The sequence below is a fragment of the Lasioglossum baleicum genome, chromosome 16 (assembly GCF_051020765.1).
Source record: "Lasioglossum baleicum chromosome 16, iyLasBale1, whole genome shotgun sequence".
In the NCBI taxonomy this organism is placed as follows: domain Eukaryota; kingdom Metazoa; phylum Arthropoda; class Insecta; order Hymenoptera; family Halictidae; genus Lasioglossum; species Lasioglossum baleicum.
The window spans coordinates 8,131,412-8,151,325 of NC_134944.1; the positions used below are offsets into that span (position 1 = coordinate 8,131,412).

Genomic DNA, 19,914 nt, shown 5'->3' on the forward strand with positions numbered 1-19,914 from the left:
AGAAAAATGTCGATGATCCTCAGAAACGTTGCTGCGAGACTGCAAACATGTTCGCAGCAGGCATTAAAGTTGTGCACAGCTGTTGTCAGTGAACAGACGACTAGTTTGGAGCCGACTGGCCCGGTCATCTCCAAAACGAATTACAGAGATGAGAAATTTCAGTATCAGAAGGTACGACAAGTCTGGCTGGAAAATTTGGACACGGTCGAGAGCAAGAGATTAGGCTTAGTGTACTTGCACCCTGCGGTCTATGCGGCAGCACCAAGGGTGGACATTATTCACCAGAATGTTAGGTGGCAGAAAATGTATCGTTTCGTGGTAATTATCGGATTACTCCAATCATTCATAAGCATTATTATCATTAGACTACGGATCTTTATGCAAAATAAAAATATTCTACTTGAATTGCAATAAACTGGAGTGAAATAGAAACTTATTTTCTTCCTTGATGTATTTAATAGGTCGAAAATAATGTAATTGTATCTTTAAATTTTTCTAATGATTTCACTGTTTGATATTATACCTCTCCATTGTTGTCATAAATGCATAAAATCCACAGTCTAATTATCATTGAACTAACATAAATGTTTCGTTTCAGTCTTACGCTCACACAAAAACACGTGCGGAGGTAAGAGGAGGTGGTAAGAAACCTTGGCCACAAAAGGGCACAGGCAGGGCCCGTCATGGAAGCATACGGTCACCATTGTGGAGAGGCGGTGGTATAATACACGGTCCTAGATCTCCAACGCCTCACTTTTTCATGCTGCCCTATTTCACACGCGTCGCTGGTCTCTATTGCACTCTGTCCGTGAAACTCGCTCAGGATGATCTCTTCATAGTCAACGATTTAGAGATACCGACCCAGGAACCCTCTTACATAGAAGACATGATCAAAGAAAGAGGCTGGGGTCCTTCTGTACTTTTTGTCGATACCGAAGACATTATGCCCTTAAATATAACTGCAGCAACAGATAATATAAAGCATGTTAATCTCATGCCCGTATATGGTAAGACTACTGCCAAACATGTGCAGTTCGATTATTTCAAACAATTCACCCTTGTCTATTTCTCAGGGCTGAACGTGTATAGTATGCTGAAACACAATACATTGGTCCTCACGGAGAGAGCAGCGCGTATGATCGAAGAACGGATTCTGTATCAACTATATAGACCAGATTACAAGAAATTGACGGAAAAGTTCAGAGTCAACCAGCAGTAAACTCGAGCCAAAGGAAAAATTAAATCGTTTATATTGATCAGATTGTCGTCATTTTTAACATCCTTCTCCTCGCAACGGTGAACCCTCGGAAGACGGGAAGTTTTTCGGCTCACCGTCCGCAGATTGAACTACCATATTCAACCATAAAAATCGCATTCCTTATAGTTATTTAAATCTACTGAAAAATTTGTCTCCTATAATTGGTCGAGATCATCTTCTTTTTAAAATCGGCATACTGGTCGACTTTGCAGGAAGCGGCTGAAAGATAAAACATTGTGAAGAAATAAACAAGAGGAGAATAGTCCATCGTTTATAGAAAATTCTTACCATGGGATGCGGATCTCCGCCTAGCATCTTCTCACGAATCGCCCATCTCAAGCCAGCGTGTTTGGCTTCTCCCGGGAAGGACATTTGCTTCCACTCCTGTTGGTATTTCTGGTAAAGCGTAACTGGGTCTGATTTCTTGATATTGTGAGCTTTCTGAGCTTCTGGCTGCAACCTCCACGGCCTGATGACTGTTTATAAAATAGAAATAAGTTATTGATTTCTGTTGTTATATTAGCCCAGGCATTATTCAAATCTTACAGGATTTAGTCCCGGACTGGGAGGTTTTAGTAGACAACACACTCTTCGCCTGACTACTTCCAGCCCTTTCTCGCTCATGTTCTAACAAATTAGGGGCACTCAGTGGCCTCCTGGGTTGCAGAGATACAGACTCCACCTGTTGCACTACTTTATCTGTGTCTATATTTGTTTTCGACTTCCTTGCGACACCGGAATCTCGTCGCAAGTGTTCAGGACATTTTCTGCAGCTTTTTAACTGGACGTTACTACTCGCCCCATCGCAGGATGTGCTAACAGATCTAACATTGTAAGGATCAGACAGTGTCTTGGACCTTGACTTTGTAACACTGTGTTGTCTTGCAGCTAAAGGACTATCTCCAGAATTGAAATAATCACTGTTCTCCTTGTCGTTCGATACACAATGTACTTTTATCTGTACGATAGGAGTGTCAACGACAGAGCTAGAGGAATCGGTGGACACATTGTCCACAGAGAACTGTCTCCTTTGTTCTCGGAGAATTCTTCTTATGTCGTTTTGCTGTTTTTCTATTATCTTCCTCGCCAATTCCTCCTTCTTTTGTTGCCGTTCGTGCTCTTTTACTTTTCTATACATTTTCAAGTCTGCCGGCGAAAGCAAAGAGTAATTAACAAGTGTGCACGAAATGTACAAAGATAAAATAATCATGTTTACCTTTCATAAAACCTTTCAGTTGTTGCGCAGTGATTCCTACGAATCCCAGCGAATTTAAAAGCGATAGAACCTCTCTCGGATCGTCGTTCATTGTTCACAGATTGATAGAGATTGATAACAATGCAAATCGATGAAGAAGACGTTTGTTTTCGTGTCCGCTATTTGAATGACAGCAACAGACAGCAATCAGGAACGTTGAAATCAGTTGTACACCACGGAGAATGAATTTATAGTCTGCCCACTTGTATGGACTATGGACGAGATTCCTGCGCGTGCGCAACGATCTCAGCATCGGTAAAGTAGAAGTTCGGCTAAAATCGGGTATCTTGATCACCCCGCATAATTCCGCAAATTTTGTTGTATGATTTTGAGAAATGAATGTATAATATGTGTACCTATGTTGATCAAATATTCATAATAATGTACCAATTATTCGTAACACGCTGGTCTCTCATGTCCTGGACTTTTCCAGTACTTTCCCGCCAATAATCGTACCCCACTGCTTTCTCCACAATATAGATACGTTACTGCCTTCCGTTGTTCAAAACGTGGCGGGAATTTTAGAATGAATACGACCGCAATTTTCAATTTTTGTAGACAAATTTCAAGAGAGAGAGAAAGCGGAATAAAATACAATCTTATTTCCAATGGTCATATTCTCTCTGGCACCGATGAGACTATAGAAAATGACGTTACCATCACAATGTCTCTGTCGGTAATTTTTCTGTTAACTGTCTAACAGTTTGGGCGTTCTGCCGCTGCGTGAATTGGCGCTATACGGAGGTTTAGCAAGAGCAAATGAATCTTGCCGGAATTTGTACTGTACCTTATGGCAAATACGGCAAGAATCATTTGCGCGAATATCAAAAAATGAACAACGCTTCTGAAAATTATGAATAACTAATTAAATAATGCAAACTCTAACTGAAAATTATTTGTACAGATGCATGAAGATCCAGTCTAGCAGTTTCAGTTGAAAAATAGTCACGGAAATGCTTGACATATAAAGAATTAATGTTTATGTCCTGCATGAAAAATGGAGTTTACATAGGAATCTGTCACGTGATCGAACGTGTCGCTCCATTGTATTTAGTTGACCAGTGACTGCCAGTGACGTATTGTTCCAAGTTTGAGACGAATATATCAGAAATATCAGAATATATCGTCCGAGTCTGAGTGCATTCGCTCACACATAGATTTTTTTTTAAACGATTATTAAATTAGTTATGGCCCTTCTAGTTAATATATTTTTGCCGGTAACTTTATGTATTTTATTATTTCATACAAGCGGCGCTGAGAATAAATATTCCGCAGCGGCGAATGAACCAAAACATGAGGAGGATCCTTTGGAAATCCTGACATCACTTCGCGACTTGGACAAGCCGTTTCGGATGGCAAAATTAAATGTATTATGGGTTAAAGCGAAAAACGTGAGTATCGTTTTGTTTTCACGTATGAACAATTCCTATTCGTTTAAAGAGACTCAGCTGTAATGAATTATTTAACAGCGTTTGACTGATACCAAGCTCCGGTCAATCTTCAGTGATTTGAAAATTCAAGATAAGGAAGAAATTGCGTATAAACATTTCAAAGGCGATGGTAACGATCCAAATGGCGAAGAGGAAGCACGTTTAAGGAAAAAACTTATAGGTAATTAGATGTAGACTAACATAATTCCCGTTTAAAAATCAATGTCTTGCTTATTTGGAGGTATGCCACTAATTTATTATTAGAATAAAAACATGTTGGTACATCCCTTTGGGCTTCAAGATTTTTTTACTGTTACAGAGGACAGAGAAATAACACTAATTTCATTTTAGCACTTGATCCTGAATGATTTCCAGGATAAAAACATGTTAGTGCATCCCTTTGGGCTAACGACTGTCTGTGTACCAAATTTCAGCTTTCTATGCCTTCTGTGTTTCAAGATTTTCTCACCGTTACAGAAGACAGAGGAACTGACAGTTATATACATAGATGATTCAGATTATTTTTATGACATGAAGACACATTCTTTCTTTCTGTTTCTGAAGGAATTATGAGCACATATGGGATACTGGATCATTTTAACGACACAGAGGACCCTGCGTTATTAAAGAAACATAAAGCATTAAATGATGGCAATAATTACGTTACCAGAGATATGTTCAAAGATAGAAGGTTGAATAATCTGTGGAATAAAGCAGAGCTGGCTGGTTTTACTTGTGAGCAATTGTTGTCTATTTTGTAATCTATGTAAACCTTCTATTTAGAAGTAAGTCATATAATTACACAATCTTCTTTCTGATCAGCTGAAGAATTAACAACTTTGAAAGAAGAATTCCAACACCATCAAGATAAAGTTGACGAATATATGAGCCTTTTGAAAGACGTGAAAGCTGGGGACCCAGACAAACATGAAAGTTGGTAACTTTTAGCTCTCTACAGAACAATTAATAATTAATTCATATATTAATTTATATATTATGTACATAGACAGTTTACATCATAAGCCAGAAAAATGGAATCTCTTAGAAGAACGTGAAGAAATGACTAATGAATTGCCTGGAAAGAAATTGGATCACGTTGAAAAAGCAAGACTACTTAGGTATACACTACAATGATAACTAGTCATTTGTTTGCATTTTACATAACTTGTTGATCACTTTGTCTGTAGGGACAGGCACAGGGAAATCCAAAGTGGATTCGATAGATTGGATAAATTGACTGGTGAAGGTCCGAACCACAAAGACTTCGTGGAGCCTAAAGTACAAGGGCTGTGGAGGATGGTGTTAGAAGGACAATTTTCTCCAGAAGAACGTGCTTCGTTGAAAGTAACTATTCGCTGAATTTTTGTTCATAATTAGTGAAACTCTTTTTATATACAAATACAATACGAGGATATTTATTCATTGTTTCATTGTTTTCTATAGGAAGAACTACTCCATTACGAGGGAAGATTACTGAAATTGCGCCACCTACACACGGAAGCTGCGCTGGAAATCACACGAAAAAAGAAGCCTAACAGCGGGGATAATTCCACCAAAGAGCAACACATCAAGAAGCATGCTAGAACAGTTCAGAAGCTTCACATGGATCTGGAAACGAAAATCATGCAAAAGCACACCGAACTTTAATGTGCAATAGATTAAATAAATTTTATGAAGAATATTTCCGATAGATGTTTTAAAAAGTACATTATTTTATAATTATATTTACATGCTATTTAAAACGAGTTTGAGACGTTTATAAATTTTATCATGTTTGTTATAATAAATGTTTCCTTGTACAATACTCTCGTATTTGTTCACTGTTCTACACACCTGGTAACGCTTGATGCATCAATGTTGCTATGACGATTTTTCTAAATTGTTACAGTTTCAAACTTCACGTCTCACGGTACACAATAGGTTCATTATTACACGATAACATTAAACCGCGTGCGAGAATCCAAATAAATTTCGTATCGCACAAGTGAACTGAGACGGAAGTAATGGCGACAGCGATAAAGGATAGAACTATACCTACCTTGGATACTTTAGTGAAATATGACAATCCAGTGTTGGATGCAACTCATCCGGAGAAGGTTCAATAATTAGATTTCTTTCCGCGCTCCAATTAAAGGGGTAGACTCGGATTTTTCAGTAGATAAAACTTCAATCTAGGCCGCGATCGCCCTCAAAAGTCCTATTTTTACGTTTACGAGGCGTAATTTGCATTATTCGTTAGTATGTACAGTGACTCCCACTAACATTCGGGCACTCTTAAAAGGACGATAACTTTTTTAATATTGGACCATACGATTCGAACTTCTTTGGGAAGCTAGAACAATTAGTTTGCTATTATCTTTGGATAATCGAGAAATGAGAAATTGCAATCCTGGAAACGAGAGTCTACCCCCTGAAGAGACCTAGACAGAAATAACTTAACTATGTTCGATGATTGCATCAGGCGAGTAAGGAGACAGGATTAAAAATTGGATCAACAGTCTGCAAAGTACAAACCACTGCACCAATTGTTGAGGCACGACACGAGACTACAGACATCTTGAACAGGATTTTACCACCGAAGAAATGGGAAGAGGATGGCCAGACATGGACTCAACAAGTAATTCGATTCATAAAAGTATCTCTATGCAATTCGCAATTATATGTTTGCTCATGTATAGGTTTCAAGCACACCTGCAACAAGATTGGATGTTATTAATCTGCAGGAGCAACTTGACATGAAATTGCAGCAAAGGCAGGCGAGAGAAACTGGCCTGTGTCCTGTTCGCAGGGAGCTTTACACTCAGTGTTTCGGTAATAGTTTCTCTGTTGCTATTTTCAATCCTCCGCATCAATTGGTACAGTGAATATATTATTTTCCAGACGAGATAATACGTCAGGTGACTGTGAATTGTGCTGAACGCGGTATACTGTTACTTAGGGTACGAGACGAACTGAAAATGACATTGGCTGCCTACCAGATATTGTACCAAAGCAGTATCGCTTTTGGTATGCGTAAGGCGTTACAGGTGGGAGTTTGTAGGCGTCTATAAAATGAGAAACGATTCTATGAGAAGAATTCTTGTAGGCTGAGCAAGGGAAAGAAGATTTAATAGCTAATGCTGACGAATTGAGGGTGCAAAAAGCCGAATTGGAAAAAACTGTGGCGGAATTGAAACAGAAATATGATCAGGCTCAGAAGAGGTCGACCGAATTGAGAGAAGCCGAGGAGAAGAAGCATACCGAAGAAATACAATTCCTTAAAAAGACGAATCAACAACTTAAGGTATTGGATGATGTGTGAAAGATATTGTTAGTCTACTTCTCGATGAATTACTCTTTTTCAGACTCAGCTAGAAGGTATCATTGCACCTAAGAGATAAAGTTAAGCTGCAACAGAAGATAAGAATACACACGTTAATCTATATAAATACATTTCTACATTTTATTTACTTTAATACAATACGAGGATCGGTATAAAAAATTGTCGAAAGTTATATCCACTTTCTTACTTATTTAAAGCATCGAAATCAATTGTAATGTTTTCCGCAGTTGTACATCGTTCAAGGTAAATTTGCACTTACGTATACGTAATTCTGTTTACAAATTCATGTGTGTAACATTGTCAAAAGTATAAATATTGCTTAATAGAAAACAGATATATATATATATATATGTATATATATATATATTTATATAAACATATATATTATTTTTCATCCTATAGTACCAGTATTCTTCGCTTTAACATTTCGCGGTTTATTTATCACCAACGTTCAGCAATCTTTTATTGTTTCGTTAAGAAAGAATATGCGAAGCTGTAAAAGTATGTAATAATTATTATCATTACCACATTCAATGTTGATGTAGAGTACCATTGTATGTAAGATTTGTTTATGAATGAAAAACGTAACGATCAGCTGATAATAAAGCAGTATAAAACATGATTCTATAGCAAGTCGTTATAGTGTTAGGAATTTAGACAATGAGAATGAAATGCTCCAACGAAATTCGATCAGATTCGAAAATTCTTAACACTGTAACTGTTACGAAGTTTTCTATTACATTCGAAATGGTATATTCCGCAATTATAATAATGGCGACGTTTATTTCGTATACGTGACGACGACTTGTTTGCTGTATATATATAGGTTTCCTAGAACTCATTTTGTAAATAAGTCTTTTTCCTTTTTATATTCTACAGAGATATAATTATATAATATTGGCACTTTACCATTTTCGTTTGAATAATTTTGACAACGTTAGCATTAGATTCGTCGCTAATTAGTGTAACATGGACACCGTACATGAACTTAGATTTAACGGACATATATAAAGAAGTGTAGATCGCTTTCTTTTTTTTTCTTTAATATAACATTACAAATAATGTAGTGATTGGTCCCGCTCCCTTAATCGCACTTTACACTGTAATTAATTAGTGTGCTTGTTTCTGTTAATATTGGTTACACGCTATTATGTATTAATTTTAAGGACTTTTAACAATACGATCTCGTGTTCTTAAAAACGAAAATTTCTTTTAATTCATATATATATTGCATTTTCGAATTCGACAATTGATTTTCCGGCAGGCATGAGATTATAAATACTGCTATACTTGATGACATGAGACACATGCCCTTATTTAACATACAAGATTATGCCAAAGTGAATATATAAATTATATTCAATCGTTTAAATTCATTCCTATTCATTCATGCATCGTAAAATAAAATATGCCAATGAGAAAATATAACAAGCGTTAGCATAAATAATATAAAACGAATAAAAATCATAAAATAAAATCTTGAATAGTATAGTACTATATATAAAACATTTTGTAAGATCGATAGTCGTATTTATTACAAACGGTGGCAACGTTCACATTAAACCGAATCATTTAAATTAATTAATATTTCTTCCTAAAACATGAATAATTAAGAACTGTTGGTACTCAACAATGAGATTAAATACATAATGTGCTTTCAAAATGAGTCTCAGTGTGAATTAAAACAGTATTATTATTATTATCATTATATATAACACATATATTAATTTACTTAGTTCTAAAGAAAAATAAATAAAATACTTTACAAACCACAGCTATATTTGCGGTTCACGTTATTAATTTAATTTTGATGCTAACTAAATATAACGTATGTTACAAATGTCTGAATTGCCAATTGTACAATTTCATCGAAGTTTTAAAAAAATATTGTTCTCCTGTATTTCGCCTATGTTCTTCTCATTGGTACCGCTTGTATTTATTAAATACAAGGGGACGGTCTAAATTAGTACCAATTCATGATCAGAAATATTGATCGTTGTTGTTCAATATAATACATCAAAAAATTATAAAAGGGAATGTGCATCGTTTCACGTAGATTACTGTAATGTTGAATCGGATGATACTCTCTCTCTCTCTAAATGTATTTCACGAAATACACAATGGTACTAAAATGACAGTAAAAATACTAAATTCTCTCGACGTTACATATACTTTGTTTTCATCAGTGATATCTCAACATCTCCAAGATCATTCTATACAGTTCGAAAAATCGCGCGACTCAAGTTACTGTAAAATTAGTGATTCTACAGGGTCATCCGTTTTTAAACGGCCAAACGTTAACCAGCTGTAGAGGACCCCAAATGGAACAACTTTTACCCCTATCATTTTCTTTGTTTCGGCCTTGATTTCCAGATAATTGCAAAAAACCATCATTTTTTGAGTTTACATAAAATTAAATATCTCAGGACTCCAATAATGAATCTTGATGGTTTTTCCTTTGTTTGGTTCAAAATAAGTAGGGGCATATTTTTTATTGAATAAACTTTTTTGTATGACCATGGTTTTTTTGGCGTGGGGCACACCGCCACTTTCCAATTTATTTCTTTCAGGCTCTACAGTGTGCCCCACGCCAAAAAAAACCATGATCCGAAGATCATACAAAAAAGTTTATTCAATAAAAAAGATGCCCCTACTTATTTTAAACTAAACAAAGGAAAAACCATCAAGATTCATCATTGGAGTCCTGAGATATTTAATTTTATGTAAACTCTCAAAAATGATGGTTTTTTGCAATTATCTGGAAATCAAGGCCGAAACAAAGAAAATGATAGGGGTAAAAGTTGTTCCATTTGGGGTCCTCTACAGCTGGTTAACGTTTGGCCATTTAAAAACGGATGACCCTGTATAACATATGAAACACGGAAAAAGAAAAAACTGATTATCGATTATTATACTGCACCAGTCTACAGATAATACGATACTAATAATATTAATAAGAACAGTATGTAAGTTACAATACCAAAAATTATAGCACGGGTCGTCATGAGAAATAAATGTACTTTCGACTGCACCTAAATTGTGATCAGTAGACAGCGGATTTTATGCATTAGATTATGCATTATTTAAAACATTAGAAGAACTTTGAAAATACTGTTATACTATTTTCAAGTTAATAAACATATTACGAAAGAAAATAAACGTCTGTTTCACTCCAGATTGTTGCGATTCAGGTAGAAAATGTTTGTTTCGCATAAAGATCCGCTGTCTAGTAATCAGCTGCATAAAACGATGTGTAGAAAAGAAAAACTGTATCTTACGTAGCGTAACGCGCATAAGTGCGCCGTGATTCGGACAATGTACGACGAAGGATCTGTAATACTACATGCACCAATACAATAAGGTTTCCGAGTATGAAGTGGATGTTAATAGGATTGGAATACGCTTTCGCGACGGTCGTTATCGGAAGGAGATTCTCCACTAATTTTTCCTTGTACCTGTCTTTTAATTTCTGCACCGAATATATACCCTTTGGTCAGTGGCGACCTTTCTTTGAACGTTTCCTTTTCTTTTTCTTGGACGTGACGATAGTGTTTGCACTGATTTTAGGAGCGGCACCTTCAGTGGCACTTGTAGTTAGAATCGTTTCGGTTTTCTCTTGCGGAGTACTCACGGCAGAAGACTTTTCGGTAATCTCTTCGCTCTCGCTCTCGCATTCGCTGGCTCCTGTCCCAGTTATGCTTTCTATCTCATCTTCCGCGTTACTTAATTCCAGTGAAATAATCTTTTCTCGCAGAGTTTCAACCTGGTTGCACAAACGAACGTCTTGTCAATTACACATACCTACCACACGTACCCAGTTCAAGTAAAATATTTTACAATTTACATAATTGCCAAGTCGTTGTACATCGAATGAATATTATAACGTGAAGTTCAACCGTGAAATTTTACAAGTGGCGTCACCGCAATAATTAATATTATACCATTTATACCCAACTACAGAGCAAAGTATATCACTCGAAAAGAATAGATGTATATATACTTACACATGCTTAGAGGAAACTATTAGATAAGAAAAACCAATAGTAGTAGTAGCATTTACCAATAGTGTGAGTAGAGTTTGTTAGTGATCAGTGGAAATGAAATCAATTGCTCAAGGTGGTGCAGCTTGCACTTCCATGGTCAATGTTGGATTCTTGGAACAACAAACGTAACCATTGTGAACTAATTGAATAATCTTCCGTTGTATCGTGTGCGTGTCGAAAAGCAAGTCCAAAAAGAAAAATAATGTTTGTTTAACAGCGGCATGCACACACGCACGTAAACACCCACACGCAGCAAACATACACGCAAAAGTGACTCGCCAGAGATATGCAACCACGATAACACAGAACAAAAAAGAAACAGTATGTAAGTTCAAATCTGGAAAAATGTTTGTACAAAGTATTTTTGGCTACAGATTGTGTGTGTGTGTGCGCGCGCGATCGCTTCGGTTCAATTTCAATTGTACCCGAGGGGCTCGAAAGTTTCAGCTAAGGTGAAAAAGAGGATACTCGGATGGCTATCGACAGACTAGCCATCAGACCATCATTTGTGTGCCGCTCACTCAAACCGCTTCTAATTGGTGAATACGTGATGTATAATATATATATATAATATATCAGAGAGGAGATATGCCTGGTGCTTATGTATTCTGTGCAACAATTTTAGAATCTATAGTACCTGTCGCTCAATGAGCTTCTCGACGTACTCGACTGTTCGCACGCGACGTTCACCCGTCACCTCATCCACATACTCTTCGGTACGTCGAGTGACCTTCTCGTCCACTACTTTTTCCGATTCGCGTATCTCTTTAGGGGGACCCACCTTGCTGCGTACAGCAAGTTTGGGGAAATCTGCGCTAGACGGCCGTAACGTAGTAGCGAACTATATTGGTAAGGCAAGACAAAGAAGGTGGTGTTGTAGTTACATAAACATCAAGGTAATCGACAGAACGAACACTAAAATGTTAGGAGCCACAAGACGAGAGCAAAGAAGTAATTAGTAAATAAATATCTGGTTAAATCGACCGGGTATCGCGCGGTTTATATCAGTGATGCTGGTTAATTCGTTTCTCAGACACGCATAACTTAGTTAGAGGATTCAAGTAGTTAATCGACTGATCGTATATAGATCTCAGTGGATGCGAGAGCATGATCCCCGCGTATGCTTACATCGGCTGGCTTTTCTGGCTCCAGGACAGGACTGACATCGTCCGTCGAATCCGCTGCTGTGTCTGTTTTATTCTGCGTGGTGTCCATCATCTCGCTCATTTTCTTTATTACTATCTGCGCCTGGAGCGCATCCTACAAACAAGATTTACAATTAGTACGAAGATTATTTAAGAACATTAGAGTTACCACGATACCTGAGAAGAGAACGGAAAGATTGCTAGCGCAAGCAAGAAGGGTTCACTAGAAATATGGAAGGCGATATGGTTATGCGAACATATAATAATAAAATTAATAGTAAATATTGAGCGTGAGGGGGTCAGAGGAAGCTAGGGAGAAAAAGGGAAGAAAAGAGTAGAGACAAAGACAGCAAAAAGATATTTAAAGCAAAGTGGGTATGAAGATGTGCAGAAGGATGTGGGAGTTAGCAGGAATTGTAAACTGAATTCACTTTTTATGGCCGGAAGGCTAAAAATAAAGCATTTCAACGCTAAACCCACCATCACTAGTCAAGCTACTGGTCTCAGAAATGTTTTACGCTTTCATTATTAACACATTACCTACCAACGATCATTTCATAATTTATTAGAGTCCCTGGTTTGTGGCTAAGAATTATTTAAAAGATCTTTCAACAGCAATAGGTAGGTAACGTGTTAAAATTACAAGTTAGGTGCTCGCAGTGCTCGGTAGGTCTAGCATGAAGGAGTAGATCAAACGAAAGAAGGAAGAAGAGAACGTATACTGTACTTGTTCGAGGGACTTTAAACGCGCCTGTCTCCACGCCGCTCGTTTCTCTGCTCTGAGTGCTCTTTGCTCAGCAGGACTCAAATGATCCTCTTCATCCTCATCCGATACGATGCCCTACAAATCAAGAAGATCGTTAGAAAGCCAATATTACTTTCGTAGTGGAGATTTCTTTACTGTTCACCGGTCAAAGTAAATATACATATATGTATCTTTCTGTGTCTCTATTTCTTCTTATTCGCATTGAATCATTTCAATCGATCACTAAATACCATATATATCGCAGAGTATCGTTTAGATAGCCTTGTCGAGAAGATTTACTTAGAAAGCGAGACTCGCACACTTAAACAATGCTACGACTTGTGTCCAATTCTGTTCGAAACACGGTGTTTGCAATAGACGTAGTACACATGATCATTTCTTTATATACATGTACATCGTTAACGAATTACAATGATTAAAAAGATCCAATATAAAATCAATACCTCCTGTACCAATCTCTCCTTCAAGCGACGTTCTGCTTTCGCTGTCCGTACACTGCTCGGAAGGTTCTGCAGAATGGGGATCGAACTTCGCGAGCTCAGTCGGCTACTGCAAGGTAACGAGCATGCACACTGACAAATCATATACATGTGCCAAATGTTTGAATGTTTATTCGTTTGAAGAAAAATAAAAACGAGGTACAAAAAAAGCGACGTTCAGGTGTGTACAAAGGCGGAAGAGAAATTAAAAAGAGAAGTAGGATATTACATGACTTATATACAAACGATAAAAAGTTACAAAAAAAATCAGACTACACTACACAACACCTAAATCTATGTAACAGAGCGTGTGTAATAATAGGTAGGTGCTAGGAGGACTCTAAGAAGTAATTCTAATGCGCGCGCGACATTTTGTCTTGTTCAGCGGATGCGCTTTTGTTCTTCTAAAAATAATACCATGGATAGAATAGATGTTAGTGTTAAATAAATAACGATGCGGACCACGGATGCGTATGCGTTCACAGATATATCATTCTAGCGTGAGCTGGAAAAGCTTTTCTTCTCACGTGAGAGAATGTCAAATTGCATAGAGATCCGCGGTCGAGTTATAATTAATAATATTTATAATGTATTTTTAGGTGCGCTTGCTTGCAGTGCGTGTAATAATCATGTGCTGAAGCATACGTTCTCTCTTTTTGTTGTTGTGCAGGTGGAAAAAAGTATAAATTTCAATACGCATAATCCTCGTAAACCTATCACCTTGTCTTTGATCAAGTGAGATATGTAATTTTATTATGCAATTGTAAGCATAACCACAACCTTAACTGCAAGGTACAACGTGAATCTCGTCAGTCTATGTACAAGTTATTCGATTAAAAAAATAAAGCAATCGCTAACACATATCAAAATTACTTGTACGCTGGATCTAATAAAGCATGCATAATGTGATCAAACAATAGTCAAAACAATAAGCACCCGTTTACAATATATATAATATATAATATGTATATACATATAGGAATTTGAGATTATCGCAGATATAAAAAAAATACTGATATGTACACGGTGTTCAGACACACTCTGTATATGCCATTGCATTTCTCTTTTCAAGTATAAACTTGGCTATATAAAAATAATATGTCATCTGCATTACGTTCTGAACCATTTCGATCGATTTAAAAAAAATAAAAGAAAACAGCTGCCTCGAGAAATACTTATACGTAATAAAAGAAACAAAGTCGAGATTGAACACCTTACAAATGGAAAGCGTAGCTTGTATAATTACATCGTTTTACACTTCTATGTACAAAGGTACGTGATAACGTGAATTAAGTAGAGAAGTGCTGTAATACTCGTGTAAATACACTAACCTAAATTATGTCTCTTTATACTTTCTGTCACAAGTGATCGTGATCTATTTAAGATCTATTGAGATCCAGCTCGCTACGATAACAAGTTTCAAACAATAGTACACATCTTACAAATGAATGGCAAATTATGAATATACTTTTTTGTTTCCGAATTAAGACGATGAACGTATTTCATCTCTAACAAAGTTCAAGATGTGAATTTTGCTTCTGTATACAGTTTGGAATTGTCGCATTCTTTTCTATTCCCTTTTCATTCGTATCACTGAATGGTATGCAGATATGTGAAGAGATCCAAACAAAGAAAGAAATAATAGGGTAAAAAGAATTTTAATCACCACACTGTCAAATGCAGAATGAGTACAACTTAGCTTACTTAGGCCGTCGATTATCCCGATCTTCGAGCGATTCCTCCAAATCTTCTAGACCTTCGTTTTCATCGAGCTGCGCCCAGGATTTTAATTCATCCCGTGTTAACGTTGCGATTTTCTTCTCTGAATACAATAACAATAATATGTAATCATTAACGATTTGTATATCGAATAATATAGTGGAGAAAGAATATTCACCTTCTTCTTGCTTCATTTTCTCTACCTCGTCCTGACTGAGGAAACTAAATACTTTGTCTAAAATATAGAAGAAGAAAATTCAGTTTTCCAATATCACGAGAGCTCGGTTAATTCAATGCTTCGATTAATACCAAACCTGTTTTAGGGGAAGGTTTCAAATGTTCCTCCATGGCACTTTCAAACAATTTCTTCTTATCGCTAACCGACATCTTCACTAACGGTGGGGTTGGTGACGTAGTTGGCGAAAGCTGTATTTTAAAACTTCATATTACCAACAAAATCATATAATATAATTCGTCAAAATAATATAACAAACTTCGAACGGAAATGCATGCAGTAATATTATTCGTTAGAGTGTATCTTCATCCTATTGTTAACACATCTGGCAATGTTTCACCCCATACTTCCACCTGTTACTGTTTTACATGCTTGCTAATGCATGGACAATTCCCAAAGTGTATCCGGTGTGTAATGCACTTTATGTAATATTACTATGAGAGAGATACCAGTGGAATTATCTCGATTTTTAATGCGCCATGCAAACTTCATCGTAGAGAGACAATTCCATCGGTAGCTCTTACCGTGGTCAGTATAAACGAGAAAGAGAGTCTACGTGTCAAGTAAGAAAACGTACCAGCATTCTCAGTGCTGAGTAAGTCAAGTAAAAACCGCATAGTTAGAGCTAGTTAAACATGCATGTTGAACCCACCTCAACCTGATTATTCCCACCAACAGAGCGTGCGTTCTGCGGTTTGCTAAAGGAGGTCGAAGTGCCAAGATGCCTCGCGGGTTCGGGAGCAGTCAGAGGCGTTGGAGGAAGTTTGAAACGCGTGCGAGTCTCTGCGGGGATCTGATAAGAGACCCTTTTGTGAGAAGAGACTCCAGTTGGCGGAGGAGTAGGTTCGGACATGAGTTTCTCTTTGTTGATGGGAGGACTATGATCGGTCGACTCTTTCGAGAGAGGAGGAAGATCAGCGAAGGTAATGCTACGCTTTGGTATAGAACTTTTTTTCCTTGGCGAGGGCAAGGTACTGGCAGAGACTTGAGACTTGCTTGACGGATAGTCCACTGGTGTCCCAGCTCTTTCTTTCCTTAGCGACTGAGTAAATAACACCAAGAATTGTATTAGTATTATCAAGTCGGCGACGCCTCACGCGCAGAGCTAATCGTACAAGAAAAATTTGGCGGTTGAAGCTGCTATTACCACTCGGAAAAGCTATACTTGAATGTCTACGCTAGGCAAATTCTACGCGTTGGTACATCTCCAACAGTGGAGGGACTAGCGGATTATTATACTTTAAAAACAGATTTATTTTCAGTACTACATCTCATACAAAATCTATATCAGAAAATGAAAAATGAATCGGTTTCGAACTTATTTATGCAACCATCGTGATATTTTTCTTTTGCATTTCTTCCACGTTCCTATTCTCTCTTGCTTTTTTTTACCATCTATACATTCAGTATTATATATCAATTGTACTATTATTGCAACAATTCATGCAGCTTCGCGCATAATCTTGTTCTCGTTATACCCTTCCGTTTTGTTCTTTTATAAAGTTACTTCGCATTTGTACCCTATTCTTTCATCCCTTCGCAACTCTCTTTGTATCAATGCATCTCAAGAAATTCTGAAACGACGCTACTATTATCGGTTAATCGTTCTTTTCTCCCGAACAAACTCCGACCGATTAACAGGAACTGTGTATATGTGTGTGTGTGTGTGTTGTGATCTCTTTTCCGTGTCGCTACGAATATGAACATGAAAAAACGTACTTCTCCCGCGGTCTATAATCTTAATATGATAAAGATAATAATATATATGTATATATGTATGTAGAACTATTCTTTTTTTTTTTGTTCAGAAGAACCTGGCGCATTGACACATCCGATTAATAAAGCACTGCATGTATCTTTCGTTTTATTACACGTCGGTCAACTGGAACTTCAACATTAACATCGTTTAATATTTCTCTTTCTTTGTTTTTCTTCCGTAGCGTTTCATTTTTTTTATTCATATTTTTTCATCGTTTTTTGTAAGTTAGATAAATACTATCTTACTCTGATACTTTGTAATAATATATAAACATCTGGTCCATTAGATTTAATGTCAACATGTAACATTTATAGAAAATTTGTAGAATACAGTACACTGATTTATATTTCAATAATGATATGAGTTTACTGCAGCCAGTGACCATCCAATGTGTGCTAGCATTTGTAACTCGGAAAGTATGCTAGACGTATAGACACCTTATCAAACAATAATTTTCTCACGTCCGTTGCGGACGTGTCGTCCACCTTCCTTGCTTCAACTGTACAACGTTCTATAATAAGGTAATAGTAATTAAAACCAGATATTCTCGGGCACACTTTTCTAGTTAGTGATACATGCATCGATCATCTACGCTTCAAAACGTTTTTGTACAGCTATAAAATAATCTTTATGCTTCTGTAATATAAAAGACAACATTTCGAAACAAAGTTTCTCTTTCAATAGAAATCTAGTCTATTGATCCGTCTTGTTGCTATGTCATGTATCACAAAAAGGGAACACGTTAATGACAGTGACAATTATCTCCTGCGTGGAATGCAAGTCTCCGGTATATTGGATGTAGCAACGACTTAAAAGTAAATGAATATACTTCAACTTGACACTCACGCATTCACGGGTACCGTCACTCACGAAAGCGAGTATACATTTGTGTGTACATGTGTGAATGGAATACCGAATAATCAATTGTTTAGTTGATCGAGCGTAGCCTCGGTTCTGTGACTAACAGTACCAATTCTCCACTGTCATCACAGTTCCTCTTTCTTTCGTAACTTTCGTCGTGGTACCCAGTAGAAGTTCACACAATATTCGTTTAAGCTCAATACATTTTACAACAATCACCCGTCGTACATACATTTCTCTAACATGTTCCATCAGATAGACTGCAAAACAATTCTAAGAATCAATGTACAAATATAGCTAAAAAATATCCGTTAAACACGCGGGAACGTTTTTTGTCTATTCGACTTCTGTCTACCTATCACAGAAATATTTTCTCTCATGTTCTTCATCTCTCAACCGGTATCTACAGCCTGATTCAGCCAAGTGTGCCACGTGAAATACTTATAAACCATTTGGTATGTGAACAAATGTTTCATACACCAAATAGTCGACAAGTAATTTCGGTGGCACACTCAGCTGAATCGACCTGTATAATATATATATTATTTATATATCCACAAACGAAGGAGGCGACGATATACATACTTATATGTACACGAGAGTCTGTAGCTAAGGAAGATATATCACATTCTCTGTGACGATTATAATTCTTATCATCCCTCATCTCGGGCCAAAAGCAAGAAACCAATCACAGAACCAATCCAGCCAGTCAGCGTGTTCGCAATAATACACTTAACATTATAATGGCAGTTTCAGTAACAAACGGAGTAACGATAGTTAAAATTGTATAATAGTGTGATGCTCATGGAACGCAATAAACAATGATTATATGCGAGAGATTAAGGGGTCTTCCTACTTCAAGCTCGAGAATAATCAGTCTAGAACCTGCAACTTCCATTTTACCGACAGATTTTGATTCGTTTCGAGCGCGTTTTGTATCTCGTATTCGATCGACACTGCTCTCTGGGACGTTAGCGAGAGATAAGCCTAATTTTCACAGAGAACAAACAATTTTCAAAAGGACAGATATAGCCAAGACCATTGACGATTCAGCACGTTGCTGTAGAATGCGACTAAGTTCCGAGTTGTTCACAACCTGAAACGGTAGAAAGACCTCTTAACGATATGACTATTCCTTAGAATAATTCATTATAGCACAGTCCTGCGGATTCAGAGGTATGGACGTAGACACAGGGGAAATGAGTAGAGGGTCGAACGACTCACTCCTGTTAGAGGGCAGCCAAAGTAGCGCTATCACCTTCCACTGTCTGTAAACAGGTGAAATATCTCTTGTTTTTGCTGCTCAGGAGAGCATGCGACGCTAAAGAACACTGACAAAATTGTACACTTTCATGCGTCACATATGTATGAACAAATAAGTAATGAGTCTCGTGTCCGGCGTACACGATGGAACAGGGGCAAATAATACAATGATTCGGTGTTCTAGCGACGAAGAATCGGGGGAAACTCAATCCAACATTTATTGCGAGCGTGAATTCAAAGTGTCGAAGAACCAATACATCTCGATGTGTCTTTTCGAGGTCACTGCGCTCATTCTCTCTTTTTATTCTTCTTCTATCGTTATCGTTTTATCCGATGCATTGCGAACACAGATCGGTCGATTTGTTTTTTCAATGAGAAC

General features: G+C 37.1%; 5 protein-coding genes across 14 annotated transcripts in view; 3 read left to right on the top strand and 2 right to left on the bottom strand.

The window, feature by feature from the left end:
- The first annotated feature begins 6 nt into the window (after positions 1 to 6).
- On the top strand, positions 7 to 1,259 carry LOC143217121 (large ribosomal subunit protein uL4m-like). Its single transcript, XM_076440920.1, has 3 exons — positions 7 to 318; positions 599 to 1,007; positions 1,074 to 1,259. Exons 1-3 carry the CDS (start codon positions 7 to 9, stop codon positions 1,217 to 1,219), a joined length of 867 nt encoding a protein of 288 aa, XP_076297035.1. The 3' UTR covers positions 1,220 to 1,259.
- On the bottom strand, positions 1,233 to 2,702 carry LOC143217118 (uncharacterized). Its single transcript, XM_076440918.1, has 4 exons — positions 2,475 to 2,702; positions 1,805 to 2,404; positions 1,547 to 1,734; positions 1,233 to 1,477 (listed from the first exon to the last, which is right to left on the bottom strand). The coding sequence occupies exons 1-4, from the start codon at positions 2,563 to 2,565 to the stop codon at positions 1,430 to 1,432; spliced, it is 927 nt and encodes a 308-aa protein (XP_076297033.1). The 5' UTR covers positions 2,566 to 2,702; the 3' UTR covers positions 1,233 to 1,429.
- Positions 2,703 to 3,551: 849 nt separating this feature from the next.
- LOC143217114 (alpha-2-macroglobulin receptor-associated protein-like) lies at positions 3,552 to 5,747 on the top strand. Its single transcript, XM_076440910.1, has 7 exons — positions 3,552 to 3,904; positions 3,983 to 4,124; positions 4,508 to 4,678; positions 4,766 to 4,876; positions 4,950 to 5,061; positions 5,131 to 5,287; positions 5,387 to 5,747. Exons 1-7 carry the CDS (start codon positions 3,701 to 3,703, stop codon positions 5,588 to 5,590), a joined length of 1,101 nt encoding a protein of 366 aa, XP_076297025.1. The 5' UTR covers positions 3,552 to 3,700; the 3' UTR covers positions 5,591 to 5,747.
- The window catches only part of LOC143217089 (protein lap4-like), a 66,676-nt gene continuing 52,282 nt past the window's right edge, over positions 5,521 to 19,914 (bottom strand). For 3 of the 10 annotated variants that reach the window (XM_076440851.1, XM_076440855.1, XM_076440853.1), the window contains 9 exons: positions 16,305 to 16,694; positions 15,732 to 15,843; positions 15,596 to 15,652; positions 15,403 to 15,520; positions 13,663 to 13,768; positions 13,181 to 13,294; positions 12,437 to 12,568; positions 11,946 to 12,149; positions 5,521 to 11,028 (listed from right to left, as the gene is read on the bottom strand). In XM_076440851.1, the coding sequence (XP_076296966.1) occupies positions 10,759 to 11,028; positions 11,946 to 12,149; positions 12,437 to 12,568; positions 13,181 to 13,294; positions 13,663 to 13,768; positions 15,403 to 15,520; positions 15,596 to 15,652; positions 15,732 to 15,843; positions 16,305 to 16,694 (1,503 nt within the window). In that variant the 3' untranslated portion in view covers positions 5,521 to 10,758. Of the gene's footprint in view, positions 11,029 to 11,325; positions 11,419 to 11,945; positions 12,150 to 12,436; positions 12,569 to 13,180; positions 13,295 to 13,662; positions 13,792 to 15,402; positions 15,521 to 15,595; positions 15,653 to 15,731; positions 15,844 to 16,304; positions 16,695 to 17,435; positions 19,541 to 19,914 lie in introns of those variants that run through there. The other 7 variants (XR_013010731.1, XM_076440854.1, XM_076440856.1 and 4 more) reach the window with 7 other exon arrangements.
- Positions 5,818 to 7,427, top strand: LOC143217123 (33 kDa inner dynein arm light chain, axonemal-like). Its single transcript, XM_076440922.1, has 6 exons — positions 5,818 to 6,039; positions 6,405 to 6,560; positions 6,622 to 6,754; positions 6,824 to 6,969; positions 7,029 to 7,226; positions 7,288 to 7,427. The coding sequence occupies exons 1-6, from the start codon at positions 5,947 to 5,949 to the stop codon at positions 7,321 to 7,323; spliced, it is 762 nt and encodes a 253-aa protein (XP_076297037.1). The 5' UTR covers positions 5,818 to 5,946; the 3' UTR covers positions 7,324 to 7,427.

Coding starts and splice junctions, on each gene's coding strand:
- LOC143217114 (XM_076440910.1), top strand. CDS start 3,701: ATGGCCCTTCTAGTTAATATATTTTTGCCGGTAACTTTATGTATTTTA. Junction 3,905..3,982: donor TATGGGTTAAAGCGAAAAAC/GTGAGTATCGTT, acceptor ATTATTTAACAG/CGTTTGACTGATACCAAGCT. Junction 4,877..4,949: donor GGACCCAGACAAACATGAAA/GTTGGTAACTTT, acceptor TTATGTACATAG/ACAGTTTACATCATAAGCCA.
- LOC143217118 (XM_076440918.1), bottom strand. CDS start 2,565: ATGAACGACGATCCGAGAGAGGTTCTATCGCTTTTAAATTCGCTGGGA. Junction 2,405..2,474: donor ACTGAAAGGTTTTATGAAAG/GTAAACATGATT, acceptor TTTCGCCGGCAG/ACTTGAAAATGTATAGAAAA. Junction 1,735..1,804: donor CCAGTCCGGGACTAAATCCT/GTAAGATTTGAA, acceptor TTTTATAAACAG/TCATCAGGCCGTGGAGGTTG.
- LOC143217123 (XM_076440922.1), top strand. CDS start 5,947: ATGGCGACAGCGATAAAGGATAGAACTATACCTACCTTGGATACTTTA. Junction 6,040..6,404: donor ATGCAACTCATCCGGAGAAG/GTTCAATAATTA, acceptor TGATTGCATCAG/GCGAGTAAGGAGACAGGATT. Junction 7,227..7,287: donor AGACGAATCAACAACTTAAG/GTATTGGATGAT, acceptor ACTCTTTTTCAG/ACTCAGCTAGAAGGTATCAT.
- LOC143217121 (XM_076440920.1), top strand. CDS start 7: ATGTCGATGATCCTCAGAAACGTTGCTGCGAGACTGCAAACATGTTCG. Junction 319..598: donor AGAAAATGTATCGTTTCGTG/GTAATTATCGGA, acceptor GTTTCGTTTCAG/TCTTACGCTCACACAAAAAC. Junction 1,008..1,073: donor TAATCTCATGCCCGTATATG/GTAAGACTACTG, acceptor TCTATTTCTCAG/GGCTGAACGTGTATAGTATG.